At 46.7% G+C, this 22,230-nt stretch overlaps 1 protein-coding gene across 1 annotated transcript in view; it reads left to right on the top strand.

Moving 5' to 3' along the window:
* LOC144139992 (uncharacterized) overlaps nt 1-22,230 on the top strand; it is a 132,171-nt gene that overhangs the window by 57,675 nt on the left and 52,266 nt on the right. Inside the window, exons 7-13 of the mRNA XM_077672208.1 lie at nt 7,332-7,492; nt 11,263-11,449; nt 12,965-13,122; nt 15,618-15,804; nt 16,661-16,789; nt 18,595-18,900; nt 20,303-20,644. Coding sequence (XP_077528334.1) covers nt 7,332-7,492; nt 11,263-11,449; nt 12,965-13,122; nt 15,618-15,804; nt 16,661-16,789; nt 18,595-18,900; nt 20,303-20,644 — 1,470 coding nt within the window. The remainder of the gene's footprint in view (nt 1-7,331; nt 7,493-11,262; nt 11,450-12,964; nt 13,123-15,617; nt 15,805-16,660; nt 16,790-18,594; nt 18,901-20,302; nt 20,645-22,230) is intronic.

Raw genomic sequence — 22,230 nt, 5'->3', positions numbered from 1 at the left:
TCAACCCCAACGCCTTAAGTTCGTCAATTGGACCGCCGCCTCCAAGAACTTCAACACCATCGCCCTGCCAGCCTCCTGCCAAATCGACCGGAGCCCGGGCGATTGGGTTCCTGATCGACACCGGACTTCGGGGAAACGATCTTTACTGTAGTTGTTGCCGTTTTCGCGTGGTGGTGAGCGCTTGTGTACATCAAAGATGGCCAAAGGAAGCTGTTCTCTCGTAAAAGAGTTATCATGGGGAAACTGGGATTATTAAGCTCGTGAAGACGCAACACACCAACTAGTCGTTGTGGATGCATTTATGGAAACTAGAGAAGCCTGCAATATCCCTGTGAAACTTCTTTCAAAGGTACGCGCTCGTGAAGCGACCGAAAAAGAAATCGATGGGGCTGGATGCTGCAGTTGAGCATTTCTAAAACACGCCATATGGATGTCACAGGGTGCCCTGCGTCAATGTTCCACAGAAGCTCATCCAACAGTGCTGGTGTAGATTATCAAGGTGGCGCACTAATCGCCTTCGCGCTCCCGGTGGATGTCGCAAGTCGTCCGTGTTCTTGGTTAGTAAAGCCATTCGCTCCCCTCGTATTCGATGCCTTACGACCTTTGGTAATAAGGTTTGGGTTTTTGGTATATTGCCGTAATAGTGTAGGCTGCGAGTCCTTTCTCGCAAAGAAAATGGGATCGCGTTTATTATTTCACCGTCAGCCGTTTCAGATGTCACCTAGCTACTCGTAGCACTCGTAAATACGTCTTAGTTCTTTCATTTCACTTAGTCAAGGCCAGATGTCTACAAAATTTCGAGAAACGTTATCGAAATTTCTCTTCCTTTATTCCGTGATATCAGGGGTCTGCGTAATCGTCTATCAAACTGAGCTTAGACAAATGACAAACCAGTACAGCTAGGTGCGGTAAGGTAAGTTTTGCTGCCATCATTCATGGCTCAGCACTACAGTGAATTTAACAGACGCTATTTTTTTGTCTCTTGCGTTTGTGTGCGTGTTTTATCGTATATTTGTATGCACAATAACATCACCATAGAGCATGTAGGAAGCGTAGTTATTCCTTATAAGATTGTCCGGCATGAAGCATTGACAGCCACGCTTAGCTCAAGGAAGTGCAAAATTTATTTGATATTGCTCGGTCAATAACAGTAGCGCCACACACATACTAATTCGTTCGTGTCGTGTGGTGCAATTTTAGTTTTGAGCACGTAAAGCAAGAAGTTGTCGGGTTGGCCAATTGAATGGGCAAAAATCCCCGCACGGGACACCTTGTGTTTTCGAGACCACGATAATGGTCACACTGCAGACGCCAAGCTCCCGTATATAAACTGTGTGTGGACCAGGGTTCTTACGGCGACCAAGCTTGACCCTCGAGACTTGGCCGCAAGGCTAGCTCGGCTGAACTCCACCATGGACCGCCGACCAGCGTAGCGGTAGAGAACAGGAAAAAACAAACAAGACACAACGAAACGGCCAAAGTCGCGTTTATTGGCGCTCCACCAATAACGTGGTCGACTCCTTGCTCGTCCTGACCCAGCCATCCGGCGAAGATCAGGAGGCAGGCGCAATGGGGCAGACAAAGGAAGGGGACAGGCGGACCTCCGGCACTCACGTCTGTCTTCGTCGCTTGCTCGAACCCCAAAGACCCTTGCCTCGTCCCGCGCACGCAGACCGCCTCTCGGGGGTCCCGACCAGCCGGTCACGTGAAGAGCGACCGCCGTTCCGCCGCCACGACACGCCTGATTGCGCCGGACGAGGTGGAGCCGTCGAGGGGAGAGAAGTAGCCTTGATTGGGGAAGCCCCAGGACTCTGGGTTTCCGCCATCACTTCCGCCTTTGACCGAAGCCCCTCGGACTCAAGGGTTCCAGCCGCGGTGGTGTCACCGCTTGTTGCGCTGGATCGTCCACTCATCCGGGTCCAAATATTCCAACGCCGCACATGCGCAACTGTGCCAAAGTCCACGTTGCACCGTACGCCGCCGCCATATGGTTCGCCACAATCCATCGGTTGACCCGATTTCGTCATGCACTGTCGGCCGTCCCATGGTCCGCAGACCCAGCCGGTGAAGTAGGCTGGGACAATTGAAGACAGCCCGCGCAGCAATCGTCTCTGAGGCGGTGACTTGCCGCAGCGGTTCACCCCGCACCAACGGTGCGTTTGCTTGCCGCACCACCGGCGGCTTGCGCTGCTTACGAGGTCAGCAGTGACGACTCCTGACGAGTGGACCCGGGCTGGAGGCCGCGTTCGTGGTGCTGTCTCTCAGGTAGCTAGTGGGCCAATCGCCGAAGATGGCCTCCACTCGGCGCACCTCCGGCGAACCCTAAGCCCACATGGGGGCGGGGCGCCCTCAACTGACCGCAGGAGCCGCCAGGCCCCGCCGCGCAGCTCGCTTGCTGTACGGGCGGCAGGGTGCCGTTTCGGCGTAAACTACGCGGGGCTCTCGTTCCCCCAGGGTAGCGGCTGGCCCGGATGGCTCGCAGCATGCCCGGCGTGCTGGCGTCGTGGTTGGAGGGTCACTCGGACCCTGGGCGTACAGGCTTGAACCCTCAGGAGTCAGTGCTTCGCCCGGTCAGCGTACTCGCCGATTGCGGGTGTTGTAGCGGTAAGTCGGGAGACTTCTCTCCGCGCCTTCCTCGAGCTCGCGTTCTCGCGTGCCCGAGGTGGAGCGTTGGCGGTATCTTCCCTATGAAAGTACAGCTTCAGCTCGCCCACATGAATGGAGCGGCTGATTCGACCCGAAATCGGGTCTCTAACCTTGTAGTTTAGCCGCGAGAACCTCTCGGCGACCACAAACGGTCCGACCCACCTGGGTGAGAGACCGGTTGCGAACCCCGTGCTAGCATCGCTTAGCGCGTGGTTCCGTTTCAAGGCAGTGTCGCCCACCTGGTACGCCACGTCTCGATGAGCTCGGTCATAGGCCGCCTTCTGGGCGGCCCTGGCTTTACCGCGACTGCGGTTTGCCTCCTTGTTGGCGTCTGCCAACCTTTCCCGCAAGCGCCGTGTGTAAGCCGCGTCTGCTGCTTTCGTGGGGACTCCGTTCGACCGCCTGGCCAGAACCGTGTCTGTTGTCGTGTTCAGCTCTTTTCCGAACATCAGGAACGCTGGCGTGAAGCCAGTACACCGATTCATGCCTGTGCGCAGAGCGAGGTAGAATTAGGTCAAGTGCTCGTACCAGACTTTCTGCCGTCTGGCATATGCTCCGAGCAGTGGCTTCTCGTCACGATTGCGGCGCTGCGTCATGTTAGACTGGGAATGATAGCCCGATGTTGTTTGCTGCCTGACACCCATGGCCGCACGCGCTTCACGAAACAACCTTGATGTGAAATACGTGGCGTTGTTGGAAATCAGCTGCTCCGGGAGTCCGTATCGACAGAACACTTCAGACAGATTTTGCAGGACCTCCTGTGCTGTCGCCTTGCGCAGCGGATAGAGTTCAGCGATCCCACTGAAGTGGCATGTCACCATGCGTACAAACTTGTGCCCTCCCTTGCTGCGCGGCAGCGGGCCCATCAGATCGCTCGCCAGGATCTCCCATGGCTTTGTGCTCACGATAGACTGTAGCAAGCCCGGCGCTTTACAGCCTCGCGGTTTGCGCTCTTGGCAGACTTGGCTTGTTAGTGCATAACTACATAGCTGTGCCTTCATGCCGGGGCAGGTAGCATCCTGCCAAAGCTTTTGCCATGGCTTTGGCACGCTACCGTAACCGTCTGCGTCGTGGTAGTGCTGCAAAACAGCACACCTGAGCTTGCGCGGGATCACGGCCTTAAAACACCCGTCTGAGTCGTTTTTGCCGGGCACGTATTACAGCAGAGCCCCGTCGGCGTCAAGCAGGTAACTCTCCAGCTAACTCCAAGCTTTACGAGCTGCATCAGAGCTCGCGCCAGTCGCATTACCAGCAGCTTCCCGGCACCCGTCATTATCCGGTGTTCGATTTCCCTGAGGGACCGTGTTTTCACTAAGACTGGCGATCACCTCACGGCAAAACAAGTCCTCCTGCTGAGCCTCGACTAGCTCTTCCCGACTGAACGCAGCCTCGAGAGGAAGTCTTCCCACGACGAGACGCACGTGCGCTGAGCTTTCGATGGACAGGGAATCTCGCACATCGCGCTCCTCCCGCGCCGAGAGAGTTTGCTGCTCCTCAGAATCCTCCTCGGCTTCTCCCGCCGGATTGGTGTCGTTTACCGGTGCCTGTGACAGCGCGTCGGCAACGACGTTTCAGGCATTTTGCGATTGCGTGCTTCGTACTCGAAGCGTTGCAATGTCAAGGCCCATCGCGCGAGCGTCCCGCAGGGCTCATGGAATCGGGCAAGCCATGTCAGGGCCATGTGATCGGTCTCGATCGTGAATTTGGCTCTCTCTACGTACATCTCAAACTTGCGCAGTGCGTAGAATATGGTCAGACACTCCTTCGCGGTGACCGAGTAGTTTCGCTCGGCCGGTGTCATCGCACGGCTCGCAAAAGCCACGGGCCACAGTTGTTCTCCGTCCGCCTGGAGGAGAACTGCCCCTACGCCGAGGTCACTCGCATACGTCTGGATAACGAACGGCCTGTTCAGATGCGGCAGTTTCAGCGATGCAATTTCTGAAATAGCTTCCGCAGCTAGCGCAGGCTGCTTTCCTGCTCCTCTCCCAACTCCCAAGGGGGGCGGATGTTCTAAACAGCCTTGTCAGGGGTGCTCGCAGGCGCACTCAAGCGGGGATAAACTGTCGGTACTAGCCGATCATCCCTAGGAAGCGCCGAACTCCGGCGACATCCTTCGGCATGGGAAACTCCAAGATCGCCCGGAGTTTCTCAGGATCAGGGGACACCTATCCGCGTTTGATCTGATAGCCCAGCAGGCTCACTTGAGTGCTGCATATTTGCGCCTTGGCAGGATTGATGGTTATGCCAGCCACCCTGAATCTTCCCAGGATGTCTCTCAGGTGGCAGACGTGCTCCTCGAATGTGCGGGAGTAGACGACAATGTCGTCCAAATAGGCGAGAGCATGCTGCCACTTTGCCTCACCGAGCAACCGATCGATCCAGCCTTGGAATGTGCTCGGACTTCCGCACAAACCGAATGGCATACGTACGATCTTGTACATACCCAGATGGCAAGTGAACGCTGTCTTGCAGTCATCGCCGGGACGCATCTCGTCCTGATGGTACTCCTTGCTTGCGCCCAGAATAGAGGAATACTTTGCGACACCAAGATTTGCGACTATCTCGCCTACGCTCAGGAAGTGATACACATCCTTTTTCGTGACCGCATTCAGCCGCCGGTAGTCCACACATAAACGCCAGCTACCGTCTTTCTTTCGAACGAGCACCACTGGTAACCCCCAAGGACTCGTTAAGCGGCGGATAATGCCTGCTGTCAGAAGTTCCTCGAGCGCCTCATCTGTTGCCTGCTGTTTGGAGGGGCTGACGGGACGGGGATGGCATTTTCATGGTTGAGCATTGCCGGTGTCTACGCAGTGCTGCACCAACCTTGTGCAACCTACTTGCTCAGTGAATATCTCGCCGACGTTGCTTAACAACGACAAAACGCGGTCGCGCTGCGCCGCTGTCAGCTCGCTAGCACGCTCTGGTTAGCGTCTGCTAGAAGCGCGCGTAAATCCTCGTCCCGGCCTCGGGGTGGAGAGAATGCGGCGCAGGAGAAATGAGTAGCGGCGCAACAATGACCGTGCTTGGAAATTGCTGCGCACGCCAGCTACCAGCTGCGCCAAAAGGGACTGCTGGCGACTCGGCGAACGGTTTGAGCGGCGAAAGCGGGTTCTCCCGATAGCCTCCGTTGCCGATGTCGACGAAGAGCCAACACTTGGACATGAAGACTCTTCCCAAAATGACTTGGACCCTAAGTCCGGGCAAGTAAACGAATTGCATTAGCCGCACACGCTGACCCAAGCGCACGACGAGCCGTACGTCACCGCCTGACGTTGGAGCGGCAGCTTCCGCGCGCGTAGACGAATGGCTTTGCGCTCGAGATGGGAAACGGCCTCGTCCCCTATAAGCGAAGTGCTTGCCCCGGTGTCCAGAAGTGCTATAAACTCACGCCCCGCGAATGAGAGGTCGACAAAAGGCGCCAGCACTCCCACTCTGTACGCGTCGGGAGTGGTGGCGAGACTTCCCTATCGGGCGCTTCGATCCGCCGCCGGTGCGCTCACCGACGGCTGAGCCCGTTTCCCTGCTCGACTGGGGAGAATCGCGCTGTGACTGACCTGGTGACATTTGTAGCAGCGCAGTGGGCTTCGTGCTGCGTGACGCGATGTTTGAGGCTGCTCGGGCGCTCCACGACGAACCGGCGGCATCGGGTGCAGGCACGAGAAGCAATTTTTTTACCACAATAAATCACAGAGCGAAAATTAAAGCACCAATTCTGCTTTCACATCACTACCAAGAAATGTTACTAGCAATAGCCGTAATACTTATACTTTCAGGTGGCTAAGAAGCAATGACGCTCAAAGCGGGCATGCTGGAAGAATAGAATAACAGAACGTGGCTTCAGAACTACGCAAAATAAAACAAATGAATACCTTCGCGGCAAATTAAGGCACATGTGAGCCAGGTGTAGATGTGTCAAATACTAATGCGAAAGCCTCAGGTGTTTCAGAAACGCGGAAAGTGGCCGTATTTTTTAGTGTAGAGATCACCAGGAATGTTACCAAACAGCTATTTCTGAGATTCAAATGAATAACGCATACTGGTGGTCGCGTGGGATAGAAACTAGGGCCCGCTCCGAAACTACGGTCTGCTGAGGAGGAGTCGTGTGGGTTCGGCACTGGTTATGCTTGAAGCGTTGCAGAACAGAACTTAATTTATTGTGATGCGTGATCCGCAACAGGTGAATGTGACGGCGCTTGCGCGGATTAGGTCCATCTGGCCGAGAGCTGAGACTGTAGGATCGCAGGCGGGTGCATTGCGTAAGGTGACGCTGTCAAGAAATTAGCAAGAAAAGAGAGGAATCGAAAGCAACAGAATATACTCAAACACGGTGAAGGATCTGGGAAATATGTTAAACGCTCGATTTTATTTTTAAATCATGCTGGGAAATCAAGGTCCTTAGGAATATATCTCTTTTCCATCGTGCTCCTACAATATTTCCATAGTGCTTCCAGCGGCGCCTGTTTAGCTATACGTTGTGCAACGTGTCCTCTGTTTCGAGCGCTACTACATTGCATATATCTTGCATACATATTTCTTGTACCTAAATACCACAACTTTCACCATCATATTGCTCCACGGCCGACTAGTGCGACAATTTATTTTTATTGTTGTAAAGACTTTTGACCAGGGGAGTGAAAAATTGGTGTTCTTTATTTTATAAATGTTTTTATAATTTTGTGCAGACACATGCGAAGGTGACGTCCACTCCTCATCGGGGGTTATAACAAGTCCGAACTACCCTGGTGACTATCCAGCCAACGCAAACTCCACGTGGAATATAATTGGTTCTCCAACGGAGCGAATAGTCGTTGAGTTCAAGCAGTTCAATCTCGAATATAGCAGCGTGAGTAAGAAATTGTGTCGTTTTGTGCCAAACGTCACTAACATATTGTTTCATTTTGAATCAAGACTTTTCACTTGCACTAAAGCAGGCCTTACCCAATTTTTCAAACGGAGAGAAGAGTCCTCGAGTTGAAGAACCTCAGCCACTATTACTGAAATATGAGTGAGAAAATGCGCCTCTGGGTTTCATATCCTCGCTTGTATATTGTTTTCTTTTTTACTGAATGTTTTAGAATTGTGCTTAAATAGTCGTTACTCATTCCCAAGGAGCCTCATAAGTTTCTTAATCTTCGTCACTTCTAGTCTCGAGTTTTCAGCCAGTGTGTGTTTACGCAATAATTCTGTTTACCCACAGCCTACAAGATATTTTTCTCAAAATCAAAAACGTTTCTGTTTGTGACTGAAGGGGCAAAAGCTGCACTGCAGAGGATATATTGTGAGCGCCCAGAAGATTTACTTTTGACTTTAAGGTACCTTTCTACTTGAGGTTTCCGCAAAACACCGCAAAGAAAGGCCGTACCAAAGATTTGTAAAATCATGCGCAAACAACGTTTTCTGTCCTTTAATTTTGGTTGTTTGCCTACAAATAAACGAACATCTAAAATACGGAAGTCCTTCCAGAGAACAGGTTTTTTTAATAGCCCCTGCTATAAAAAGAAACTACGGTTACGAAACTGGCGATGTTGATGAGGTATTCATTAGCATGTTGTCGAAGTCTCACTCGTAAATCAAGAGAAGTTGCAAAAAAAAGCTTAGCATGAAGATTTTACAATTTTACTGGTTTAGAAAATATTTTAACATAGACAAAATTATATTGCGCTACAGGAGCGCACAATTACTGTCGTAAAATACTCCGTTAAGTAGTTGGCGTGCTAATCATAGCCCTTTCACAGTGGTAATTAGGTTCCTTTCCCCCAGAATTATATCTTCACCATTGAAGTTAGAAACTGCCGAACTGTTGGATCAGAACAGATGTTTTAATGCTGCCATACACATCTCCATCGGTGGTTTACTCAGCATTGCGCCCACAAAATGGCCAATAATAGTGCTTTTTACTAGCAGGGGAAAGTTACGGACCCACTGTTTTCAAGTTAAAAATAACTACATTGTATTTTTCTCGGCAACGGTGGGTGTGGTTGATGTCTTCTCATGCAGCACTCATGGATGAAATTCGCGGACGGCCTCTGTTGAGCTTGCAGCGCTTATTTTGTATAGAAAAGATGTGGTCGGGTGAGAAGATATCAAATAAATATTGCTTAAATATCCAGAGAGGTATTCGAGCCCATGTTATCCGAAAACTTGATACAGGCAAGATTGAGGTGCTCCGGTTGGTCCGCCTTGAAATACGCCGTAAACGGGCTCAGTGGAGACTGCAACCCAAGTTTATGGACCAACAGCTCAATTTTCGAGCCCACATAGCACAGTGTACGGACTCAATTTCTGATTGTAAACGCCCCCACTCTCTACCCCCGTCCTCTCCACCACATCGTTCCCATTGGATTCAACAAGTGATTATACGCTCTCAATGAGCGCAAACGCAGGAGGCGTGCTATAGTCTTGTCTGGTATTGAGGTGCGGAATAATGTTAGGAGCTTATCTTTTTATGCAGAAATATGGCTTGCACTTTAAAAGAGAAAGCACCTCAACCTGTACGCCAGTGACGTGGTATTTGTGTCGTAAGGGCACATGGTTCGTTGCAGTGACTCAGGTGACATATGGAACAAAAGAAGAGAACATGCCAGAAGGATCACAAAAAATAATTACTGGCGGCAAGTGTATCACCGTCCACTTCCACCTGTAGTACTCACGTTTCACAGATGTAGTTTTGGCGAACGTGATGCGCTGATACCGAGGGCTGCTCGTTCACTTTATCACAAATTGGTGGTTCTTACCAATTCTGATTTTTTTTAAAAACACGAAGTTTCTAGCTCTATGGCTGACATTGACCGGAGTGAGATGTCTAATATTTTGGTACCCACAGCTCTCAGGGAACGCGGAGATTAGAGTTTTGTAGGTAATTGGAGGTTTGAAGCGCCTCACTACGCGTTTGTAGAGACTGAGGGGTTGGCGATGCGTGCCCCGACTTTGCAGAGGCCGGCGTGATAAGACACAATTGCCTGTTTTTTTTTCGGCAACGGCACAGAACAATTTTTCCGGGTGCTTTCCAATCATCGCTTTTAAGAACAATGCAAACTTGAGCACTCCAGGCACGGCTAAGTTTGAAGGGAAACGTGCGTGGTTGCCGTGAGCCACCATTTCTCCATACCACTCACCTAGATAAACTCATAAACAAAAAAAACGGATGGTAAAGCGGAAGCGTGGGGCACGAACACAGAATAGAAAGAGCGGCATGACCGCTCTAACAACAAGCTGCAACTCCAAGGGCAGCAACTGCAATAGGACTACGTGCAGCAATAATTTACGAGTTCCAGCTTCTTAATATGCCCCATGAAGCGTATCATGAAATAGAGCGTCTGCAATGTCCCGCTTATTCCGGGTTACAAAAGCCCAGTCCATGCAATTTTAAATAGGGGCCACAGATAAGTACTTCGGTTACCTGGAACTTGCACACATATAGTGGGTGGCAGAGGCCCCGGTTGATTCAAGTCGTAGACTCTCTGCTTCTGAGCCCACGTGCCTGAAAGATCCTGTTATTGTCAATTGCTATCGCGGTTACGGCAGTGCGGCATCATACAGAAGCAACATGCCGTCTGCAAAGACCAATTTACCTTTAAATGAGGCATATAGTAACACAGATACGTTCTTTTTTGTGCGCTGCTCATATAGTGTTTGGACACGAAAGCTGGCATTCGATCTCCTCTAAGACGTTTTCTCTGTATATTGCGGAAGTGCCGACCGCAGCTCCGATTACTAGCTGGGAAAACGCAAGTGACATCGAGAGATACACGGTGCATTGAACAGAAACAAGCATGCATGAACACAAATGCACGTAACTTAGCTCGATATGAACGATGACGCGCTGAGCCGATCGTACGACCTACAATAACTAAGTTAGAGTGACGTTCATGCATGATGCCCCAAGAGTTTTTAACTGACGAGTGGCGCAGACTAGTTGGCGCCGTCACGACAATTCGCAGCCAATCCCCTAGGCATAGCCGCGGCCCTGGAAACAGTTGCTAGAAGTGGGTGTCGGTCCTGCAAACGTATAACAGCTTAATGGTGTAAGAGAGAAAAGTGGCGTTCTAAACAGGAATTTTACACACACTCGTAGCATTGTTAGGTTACATGACAGCTACTTCGCACCTCAAAAGACAAAGTTTAATAGATTGACTTACTTCAACTACAACGGGGCTAAGAGGTGAGCATAGTGCACGGCTCAGAAATATTTTGGAAGTGGAGATATTTAACGTGCGCCAAAGCCTTAAGACACGGCCGTTTTCTTTTTCTCCCCCAAATTACGCCCTCCTCTAACTTGACTGAATCCAGGTCTTGGACTTCACAGCACGATGTCTTAGCAGCACAGACAATGCAGTAGTTCTATTTTGACTTCACAACACGATGTACTAGAAACAAAGCAATGCAGTAGTGCAATTTTGACTTTTTCCGGTAAGCCTGACGGCAGGATGTAATCGGTGGTATTGTATGTGGGAATGTCGGCATCGCGCTGGTGAAGATGCAGCCGGCACGTTCTTGCACAAATCTTTTTCTGTGGGTTGGAGCGCACCTAATAAAACCGTTAAAAATATTCCTTGGCCAATTATGTCCATAAAATGCATAACTGTCGCTACAAGTCTGTCTTTTTTTACATAGCCAAATTGTGGTCACGACCATGTACTGGCCTACACAGAAAGAGGCAGTGAGATAAACCGGAGGTACGGACCATTTTGCGGCACGACAGTTCCAGATCGGGTAGTCACCGAAGAAAACACCCTGTTCCTGAACTTTAAGACTGACCATTCAGAACAGAGATCTGGTTTCTCGGCCAACTATTGGAAGGGTAAGTACAGCAAAGCTTCTCGTGGGTCTTTTTTGAAGGTATTCTGGTTCAGTATAAATTGAAAGACTGGTTTAAAAAGTGCTTGGTATGCGGATGCATGGTGCCCTCTTAAAGGCTCGCAAATACGATCCGCGCAGATTCACTGGGCACAGAATGGGCACTTGATTTTCCAAAAAAATATAATGTTCATTTTCCCTTTAAAACAAAAGTTTTTGGTGCATTTAATTTTTTCTCATATACATGGCAGCCTTGCTTGTGACAAAATGGCAGGTGCTTATTACAATAGCGCTATTTCAGCGTTGCTCTAATTTAGGAAAAACAAAAACTGAGAAAATTTGGTTGTGCTATCACCATAAAAAGAGATTTTTTGTAAAATTTATATCATATATGTAGATAGGTTGTGTGACCAGATCACCCTTTTTGCTCTAGTGATTCTCGGTGACCCTGAGATTTTTGGGTCCAGGCGTTCCATTGCTGCGGCAGGAATTATCTCACCTTCGGAAATTCTGTTCGGACGTTCTTCGTGTGTTCCGAACTATAAACATCTATTCAAGCAAAGATTTTAGTGCCTTACACAATGCGACGTCATGCCGTAAGCCAAGACATCTTGCGGCTGAAGTAGCCTTGTCCGCGTGCTCTTTGTGGCGCAGCTCACCCCTGAGTTTAGGTTCCGAATGAGCACCTATAAAAAGCACATATACTTGTGGAGAAACACTGAAATGGTTACTCAACGTTTAAAGCTGCAGCAGACTTACACAAGTTGTAGACAACGCCACCGCTTTGTTATTGTGCTACGTCTGTTCGTGCTTTAAATGATAAATATGCTCCAACCGGCTCAGCTTTGCCTACTACGAAGTATATTCAAGACGACATAAAATTAGTATGAACGTAGGCTCATGCTGAAAAACCACTTATATTCAAAAATACCCTCCAAAATTGTGGGGTTCTTTGTAATCTTTTTAGTTTATTCAAAGTCTTAGCTTGCAGCTACAGATGCCTAGACTTATGCGTTTACAATTTGAACCAACACCAGTTTGGGTCATCGGCAGGCAGTTGGTATCCTCCTGTAAATTTCGTTTTATTTTTTTGAAAAAATTTCGCAGCATAAATAACAATTCATAATGCACCCTAAATAAAATCTTAGATGACGTGACGTTTTTGAAACTTTGCATCTAATGTTACCATGAGGAAAGAAGTCGTTATCTTGCAATACGAAAGGAATTGCACAGAACATATTTTCAATTAGAGTATGAAAAAGCGCGCCTGATAAATCATGAAATGCGCAGCCCAGAAATGAGCGGGGACAGCCTAGATACATTGGGGTTGCAAAAACCAGGGGTAGACCAAACAATAAAAAAAAACGACATCAGCGGATACACGCGCCAAATTTATCAGGCAAGGAAATGTACCTGTTAGATCTTTTTAAGTCAGCAGGATTGAATTGTTCAAATAAGTTAACGGTTTTTATGTTTGGTGCCGACAACTTCAATATAATGTGCATGTGTGTCTCTGTAGAACCATGTGGAGGCGTATTCACGGCTACAAAGGGAAACATCACAAGTCCGGAGTACCCGGAACTCTACCCACGCAATAAGAGGTGCATCTATGAAATCGTGGCTCCTCCTCGGCACTGCATAAACCTTAGATTCACACATTTTTGTCTTCAGACTGACGTAAGTAATGGCCCTCAAGCACTCTTCACTTTCTTACCTTGAATACTAATATTTATATTTTGATACTATCATTACTTGGCGCAGCACATTTACACGGCTTCGAATACGCACAAAGCGGTAATACAATTTCGCATAGGTATTTGCTCCGGGTTATACCTTATTGCTTTTTAGCACACTTAATCTTGATAAGCAAGCGTAAGCAGAGTGTTGTAGTTGTTTAACAAAATTCGGACAAATAGCCCGGCCTTTTCTAGCGTGGGCTACACGGGCCGAGGTTGAGCCGTTTCGCGTGGCTCCCGGAGAGCCGTGCCCCGCATGCGCGAGGAGCAGTGCCATCTCACGCGCACAGCTGGGGCGCCGGAGCCACCGCTGCCGCCGCGTCTGGACTGGGATGGATTGAATTGAATTGAATTGGATTGGAAATCGTTTTAGCCGCTGTAAGCATGATAATCAGCTAATGCTAGACAAACAGGAAACCTAAAAATAACCAGCTGAACCTCAGCTCACGCTAGGTATATCCTGGCATAGCCGAGATAAGCCACTGCTAGATTTTCCACCTGAGTATGAAAACAAAGAAAAAAACACCATGACCTTTTTCCCCTGATTTTTGCGAATATCTTTTGAAGGATAACATAACCGCTTCCAACATAACCAACGAATTCAAGATTTAATTTTTATTCTGCTTTCCGGCGGAGTTGAAGTCGAAACATTTACTTTGGTGTCCACGCATCGGCTGCGGTTATTCTTAAAAGTACTCTGCATTTCAGCATTTGTGGTTAAGTCGCAGCAATCAAGAAAAGAATCCACGTATTGTTTGCACCCGTGTTGTCACCCTATAGCACTCTTCTAACGTGCACGAGTTGCCCGTTAGAAGAGTGCGTGAGTTGCGGCTTCTAACGTGCGGTAGTTGCGGCAGTGCTCCCAGTATGATTGAAGCCGCAATGCGCGGTACTTCAGTGGGTTATATGTCTAAACATCTAGTGCTCAGATAATGCAGAGGTCGGGTAGGCGAGTGGTCGCCTTCACAATTACGAGGGCTGTAGCAAAAGAAAAGAATGTAACTTCCAGTGACGAAGTTACATGCTTCTTGTATTTCCATAAATACGGTCAGGTCATCACCCTGTGCTGCACTGGCTGCTATAGTCATTTATTCTTCCTCCTTTATGGTGATTTCCGTATTTAGGGTTGTATTTGGCGGTTTTTCGGGTAATAATAGCGAATAGGTCGGCAAAACGGATTTTATTAAAACCGCCATTAGTAGCTGCCTTAAAACCTAAGGTTGCTTAATCATCAGAGTAAGCATAAGGCTAGCTCACATTTTAACGTTTTCACGCATGTTTCATAGAGAGCAAGCAGAACATAGTAAGATGGCATTATGTAGAGCTTCTTCCACAGGTAAATTTTTCGTTTACGCATTTTTTTCGGGAGCGCAATCCTCGATTTGGTTATTATCTAAGGTTAGAGCTATTGTTCATTACCACTGAAGAATTTTTTTTACGCTGTGGGAATTGCGCCGTCCAGCAAGACGTTCTTGAAAAGGGTAAACGAAATATGCTCAATAAATGCAAATTTTCGCGCAAATTTATTTCTTTGGTTTTTGGTTAGAAACAATGTATTCATTCATTTTCTTGCGTGAAATGTGGAGTAAAAGGCAAAATGAATATTCTTTTTGAAAGCAAACGTTACTGTACACTCTTTTTGAAAGTAACCATAACTCGAGAAAAATACTCACAAACCTCATCTGCCAAGGTTTGCGCGTCTGGCAAAATGGGCGGTGATAAAATGCGGTCATTGGAATTATGTGCAATAGGACTTTTGAGGGAATTAGATAGAGAACAATTTTTCTATCAGTGCAAACTACGTCAATTTATTCATCCAGATCTTCCATTTTAACGAAATCATTTTAGCATTGAACCAGTATCGTGAATGCCTGAATTCAGATCTTAAGGCTATAAGTTTACCGGCTGGGTTTGTGAATACAGACATTAGGCTTTTTCTGCCTGAGACTCCACGTGAGTAGAATTACGCTTGGATATCTAGAACCGTAAAAAAAATATGAAGTTGATGGGCAGATGTAGCTCATTTTCAGGGTTTTTGATTACCGGAGCAATATAAACACAACCAGTGAGGAAATCCTAGATCTGGAAACTTGTGGGAACATTACGTATGCGCGACACAGGAAATAACTGGTTTGTCCGGAAGATACGATTAAATTAGACTGTACACTTCAAGAAAAGCCTACCGTAGGTAGTAGTTTCGGGTTTTAATGACGCGTTAAAGTTTTGGCAAAAGAATGGTAATAAAAATGGCGTTAGAGGGGACAAATTAAACACCATAGTTCCATCTGCTTGCCTTTGCTATAGGTTTCTCTATTAAGTTGATGCTGTTCACGTACAAGCGATGAAATGAAACTTTGAAACCTCACTTTTCTTGTTGTCAAGATATTTCCGTTTGCAGATAGCTCAAGACTTACGTCATCTTTTTTTTTTTGACAGAGCAACTGTGGTTACGACAGCGTGCAGATAAACAGCACAACGCACCGCGATACAGTTCATCAGTATAGACCCGCTTGCGGTACCACGCCCCCGACCAACATTACCTGCGAAGGCAAAAAACTGCGCCTGCAGTTTGTATCGGACGGCTCCAACGAGTACACTGGCTTTGTTGCCGAGTACGACATGGGCAAGTTACTTTATCTATACTTAGAGTTTTTCGTTATTCTAACCGTTACTGTTACTTCTAAAGGTGTATGTACATTTACATCTGCTGCAGTTAAAAGATGTTGTAAAGTTACTGCTATTACATTATATTGCATTTCTCTTTATAAGTGCTGCAATTTAGAGCAAATGCACTTGTTGCGGCTATTACTTACATAACATGTGTATTTCCCTTTAAACTAAAGTTACTCTTATTTATCCCAACAGAACCTCAAGGGCGCTCTAAACAACTAAATTTCGAACACAAACAAGAGATCAATTAGTTTAGATACGTCGCGTAATATATTTCATAAATTTAAATGCGAAATGGCGGCAAACCTATCACAAAGATCGTAAATTAGTCCTGCAGGAAATAGAACACAACGATAACTCAGAACAAAATCATACAGAACAACAAACACAGAGTACATGGGACCACTATGTCGCTTGCCAGACAGGAAGTCTAGACATTGACTGTAAAATGTCAGTAACATTTTACACGTGACAACCCTTTTAAATGGCGTATTTACATAAATAACGGTATTAGGACACCGCAACGTGTTCATTGACAGGAATGTAACTCTTTGCAGGTGCATTACAAATTCAAAAAGTAGACTTAAGACCTGACAGAATTACAGCCCCTAGTTATCTCTGTAGTGTTTTTACGGTTAACTGTGGGGCTTTCGAATGCCACGATGTATTTACGCAACAAAGAGGGAAGACCACATAGTCGCTTTTTCTGAATCCCCCGCAAGTCCAAAAAAACCTGATATAGATTGCCGAAGTTTCGAACTGATCAGAAAGGCTCAAGGTGTAATTGCTTCGGCCTTTTCTTTCTGCAGTGTTTTCGGAGTGCGCAATCAACAACGCCGGCTGCAAGCACGTGTGCAAATCCAATGCGCGGGGAAAGCACAGGTGTGCCTGCCACGCCGGATATGTTCTTCATCCGGATGACCACGATTGCAAAGAAGGTGAGCGAGATACAACACTCCAATTTGTTCACCGAATGCAGTGCCAAACCAGAAGTCTTTCCCAAGCACTGGAGGTATGTCCTCTGTACACATATCGGATATTTAATATTTTATTTGAAATGACTTATATATATTTTAAAACCGGTAACAAAAATTGCAAAGAAGTGCATAACCACTTTGTTTTAGATCAAGAGAAAACAACTGTCGCTTTCCGCAGTTTCCCACGACGTGGTAATAGGCTATGTTTTGTAAACGCGCAGTTTTTCGTGCGTTTTCACACCGCAGCGTTTTAGCAAATTGTTCAACTTTTCTGTCCGCAGTAAACCACACAGAGAACATTCCGAGTGAACAAGAGCGTGCGTACAGAAGCGGGGACCTTGCGGCGACCACACGGCATTAAAAAACAAGGAAGTGCCGAACACTTCTTTGTGCGTGCTATGCGGCGACCGCCAATCGTCTCCTGCACATGTTTGTCAAGTCAGACATACCCACTTGAGGAGATTGTTCGAGAGCTTAGCGATTGCCCGACAGTGAAAAAACCAAGAATATGCTAAACTCTTGTGTGTGCTTGCCTGGCGGCGACACCACCAAGGTTCCCCGGGAACGTTTGTCAAGCCAAGAATACCCAAGTTGGGCGACTGGCAAGATTGGCTCAAAATACTCCGGCGGTTGTCGTAATCGTGGCAGCACATGCTCTGAATGACAAAGGCACCAATGGTTGTCGTAATTGTGGGAACACAGCTTACGCCCCTCTAAGGTGATATGCAATGTTTCACCATCTGCATCACGATCATCATAATCACCATACCAGCCTCTGTGTGTGTGTGTGTGTGTTTGTGTGTGCGCGCGTGTGGTATTGGTTTCTACATGGTGATCAAAATTAAGTCGACAGGCTATTTTTTTTAATTAGGCACTGAGATATACGTGAAAAGTACCTGTGCTGTGAAGATATGCGCCCAGAGTGACACGAAAGTGGATGGTAATTATTGATGTACGTGGCCTAATGGTCTTAAAGTGGTTGCTTCAGTGGTGGCCTACTGACCTTAAAGTTAGTTGCTGCAGTCAGTGGGCATGTTTGCATCGAAACGTAGACGCAATCGTGTTTCTACGCAGTCTCCTTCGGGAGAAACCCTGCGCATCCGTGCCCTGAGATATCGAACTGCGAACTTTAATTGAGATTCCCATGATTACCAATGGAAGACTGTGAGAACCACCACAAAGCTTCTCCCTTTTTGTGTTTTGATACGTTCCGAGTACTGCATATTGCGATAACGCCAGTCAATACTGAAACGTGGCAGTCATCACTGTGCTTATGCATCGACCCTGTTATCGAACTAAACACCGTACCAAGCAGGCCTGTCACTATAGGGGGGAGATTTGCGCCGGTCCGTATTGCCTGCATGCGTGATCATCCAAACAGCATCTGGACTTCACAGTTCTACATCTCGGGGTACAAATGTCCTAGAAGAATTCTGCCAAATCAAAGTGCCTAGGACTTCGATTGCGCCTAACTTTTCAATACAAGCAAGTCTGCTTAGTGCTGCCCCTAAAAAGTAAAACTTTCAATTTTGGTCAAATAAATCACTGACATCTATATATAAAACTTCATTCTATGTTCCCCTGGGCAAAAAGCCTCACTGTAGAGGGGGTCTTCGCGTGCATCTAAATGCATAAAAAACCGTTCGAGTTAACTTACATTACCCTGTATACATTGCCACTTTTCACATTGTAGGGACCATGAAGATACAAAACATATATTGTTTTGCAAGCAGTTTGTTTGGCCACATTTTTTCTCGTATACGCAGAGAACTCAGCGCAGAGACTAGTGCATTTCACAAGTCAGCTGGACACCAACGGGTCCCTGATACTTTTGTGGAGATGGCGTGGCGACTCCATTCCCAGCAACCTCTCTGGCTACTACTTCAAGGCAACTTCACAAGAACATAAATTCCAGACCACTTTGCCTCGCCTATCGAGAAACTTCTCTGCTGACCAGCTCCATGCGTACAAAGAGTATGATATCTTCCTGTGGCCCTTCTACGGATCTAAAGATTCTTCTGCTGAAAAGTTGGGGAAGCCGATGACTTTGAGCATACACACCCCTGCGTCAGGTGAGGGAAACGTTTATGAAAAATTTAGCGCTGAATTTAAAGCATCAAACCACAGAATACAAGGGCAAGACCAAAGCCCATCTCTGTTAATCAGCTGAAATAGAAAATTTGAATGGCTGCCATAAAGCGAAACATATTTTCTTTGTAAATCTTTTTAAACTCGAAAACGTGTAAGAACTCTGACCATTGTTATTTTGCCCCTCATATGTTGCCAAGAGCATCGATGCTAAACTTCTCGCCTGAGGCCAGCCTGGAAGTCATTTATACCAAGTTATTTGCTTCATGGCGAGCATCACAGGAGCAAGCCGGTCACCATGCTGTGTATTTTGGAAACACGTTATTATGTGTCATTTTAAGATCAATAAAAAGCTTATCCTATCCATTCTGTCAAGTGAACATGTAAAATAAACTGAACCATCCCTGCTGCATGAATACCACTTTACATTTCTTCAAAATATGCCAAAACTGAACAGTATGAAAGCATAGGCAGAAGGAAAAACGTTGATATTGAATAACAGTCTACCAAAAACTGAACAAAATAGCTTTCTCACTTATTCGACAGAAAAAAAGCAATAAACGCTTTCAAATATCTGGAAATTTGTTTTTTATCTACGGTTCACGATTGTCTCAATTGACTATGAACTGAAGTTCCTGGAAAACACTGATTTGAATCTCATTATAAGAGCACACTTGTAGATAACTAAAGATGACGTTGGCAGGAGAAACGCTAAAACAGTGTAAAGGATTGTTCATTCTTAACTTGAAACCATTACTCTGATCGTTATGTATCACGCCTCAGCTGCGCATATTGCCGTAATCGGTTTTCACTCACATATATCCTGCGATCCGGCTAATATATGTCCTTAGCGCCACAGGTATCCCAATCCCTCTTGACATCGCTCTCACAACGCCTAATCTAGGTAATACAATTTCGGGCAGTATGGGAACTGCTACATAGGCTCATAACGAATGTGTTCAGCGTGTCGAAAACAATAATATGGTTTGCCGCTTTACCGACAACTGAGCATTTGATACGCCAAAATTATATCATAGGTGCTCAATGATGCCACCAGCAGCCATTATGATCCAGGAAAACTTGAAAAAACTACTCAGAAGACCATGTTTAAATACATAGACTGTTTAAAAAGTTAAAAATAGGTACGGTACACGTGCTAACTTTGCCTAAAACCTACCAGGACGATTGTATGGCATTTGGCTGGACTACCAACGCTATGCATTGCGTTCGAAACGGTTCATTGATCTTTCTGAATGCCTTATGTTCGCGTTGAATTAAGTGCGTCAATATTATGTCGAAAATGTGAAGGTATTGCGAATTGTTACTGGTTTAGGGTAAACGATAGAAATACTCGACAGAGTTTTTTCTGCATCACCAATTGCACAGCCCCTACCGCACCGACGGCTGTCACACCCTGGCCTGAGTCAGCTTGGTTAGGCCCAGCTGAGGTGATCCTGACCATCTACAAGCCGCTGTGGTGGAACTCCAAGCCAGCCGGCTATCGCTTGCGGGTACAACTTATGGATTCTGGGGACGAGAATGAACGAACAGTTGTATTTCCGGAGGTTTCTGCCAATCAGAAGCGAAGCAACTACGACCTCAACGTCACTTTGTCACTGCACCCCGGACGCAGGTACACAGTTTTCGTCAGCGCCTGCGGTCTTGGCGACATGGGGGAAACTCTCATAGGACCCGAAACTGCGACGAGCTTTGGAACTATACCTCTAGGTAACGTATAAATACAGGACTGACGTTATGTCGTGCGGTGAAAAATTTTTTGTGGTTATAAAACTAAAATCAATGTTTGAAGAAAAGAGTAAAAGAACAAGCAAGAAAGCAAAGAAGATGTTAGTAAATTGCGGTTGGCGGTAAATCACTATTGGTTGACCCTCCGAGGCGCCGGTCGACAAGTGAGCACTGTGAACACAACCATGATTGGCGAGTTACAACCGTTTCTTAGCAAGTAATTATAAATTATTTTTTATATTTCCACGAGGGCATATATATTTCAGCTTCCAATGTAAGCGTTGGAAGCAGACTTATATTTTTGATGTCAGATTGCTTAGTTTTCATTCGATTGCAGATCTGCGGCGCTTTTGGTTGTTTTCAGGATGTTGAAAATATTGTAAGTGCTGTTCCGGTAACGTCTCTATTAAATTTTAAGGGACAATGCAATGCCAATAGCAAAAAAACGCTAAAAAGGCATAGCTGTTTATTGAAGAAGAAATGGCTGCATATGGTGGTGTTTCGGTTGAGCCGGAAAGGAAATTCAAAAATTACATTTTTTCAACGAGGAGTAATATGAAACCCTGTTTACACAAGCTGACACACAAGTTGCCGAGGTGTGTTCTAGGTAGTGCTATTCGAAATGTGATCAGATCGCTTACCCAAACCTTTACGTGATGTCCGATTTCCCAAGCAGATCTGTTCCGGTCGGACTGGATAGCGCACATTTATGAATAAAAAGCAATTACCCAGAGTGGAATTTAGAGGAGTGCACAAAAATGGTGGGTTTAGTTTCTGCCATGTACAGGTGTTCGCAGCGGAGGTGCCTGTGTTCTTTATTCCAGCCAAGATCTACCGTCCCTTTATTCTCTCGACTGCAGCTGCTTTCTACTCTCTCCATTTCTCTATGTGTTAATTAAGCGGTGACTCTGACAGCGCAAAATCGCCATGTAGGCAGAAATTACGCAAAGTTGTTTTTGGTAATAAAGCTGTGTCGAGCAAACATTGGCTCCTCAATGACCTAGAACAAACTAGAAGGAACCACAAGCGGCGCAGAAACGGCCAAAACGATATATGCATGGCGGGAATTGGCAAATAGAATGCCGTAGTATTTGCTTCGCCCGCAGCATATAAACTGCTCTCGTTTTCGGAAACATTAAAGCCCACGTTTGCTCACAAACATAGCACAAAACAGCTGGACGGGACCAGGGCTGCTAACAAATCATACGTTAATCAGAAGTCATGGGTTTCGGCAGTATTTCCCGTGCTCTCCCTAACATGCTTGTTTGCGCCCCGCGGTTTATCTTCCCGTACAATTGTCAACATGGACACCCGGCACTTCATCTTGTAGAAATAAACGTCTTCGCCGCGAAAAAATTCCAGGGAAGCAAAAAACACGTCCACTTTGAAAGCGTTAGGGCAAGATGCAAATCAGGTACTGTAGAAAAATAGGCCTTTAAATATTTACGTCGTGGCGCATTCCTTTCGCGAACTCACAAGCTTCCGTAAACCAATGTGAGTTCGATATCCCCACCGATCTTGCAACCCTAGATTTCTGCAAAATGTGTCGTCTAAACCGAACCCGTGCA

This window comes from Haemaphysalis longicornis, unplaced genomic scaffold (assembly GCF_048455015.1).
Source record: "Haemaphysalis longicornis isolate Haplotype H1 unplaced genomic scaffold, Haemaphysalis longicornis Haplotype H1 scaffold_5, whole genome shotgun sequence".
Taxonomy (NCBI): domain Eukaryota; kingdom Metazoa; phylum Arthropoda; class Arachnida; order Ixodida; family Ixodidae; genus Haemaphysalis; species Haemaphysalis longicornis.
Note: the sequence above shows the minus strand (reverse complement) of the source record. Positions and strands in the feature narration are given on the sequence as shown.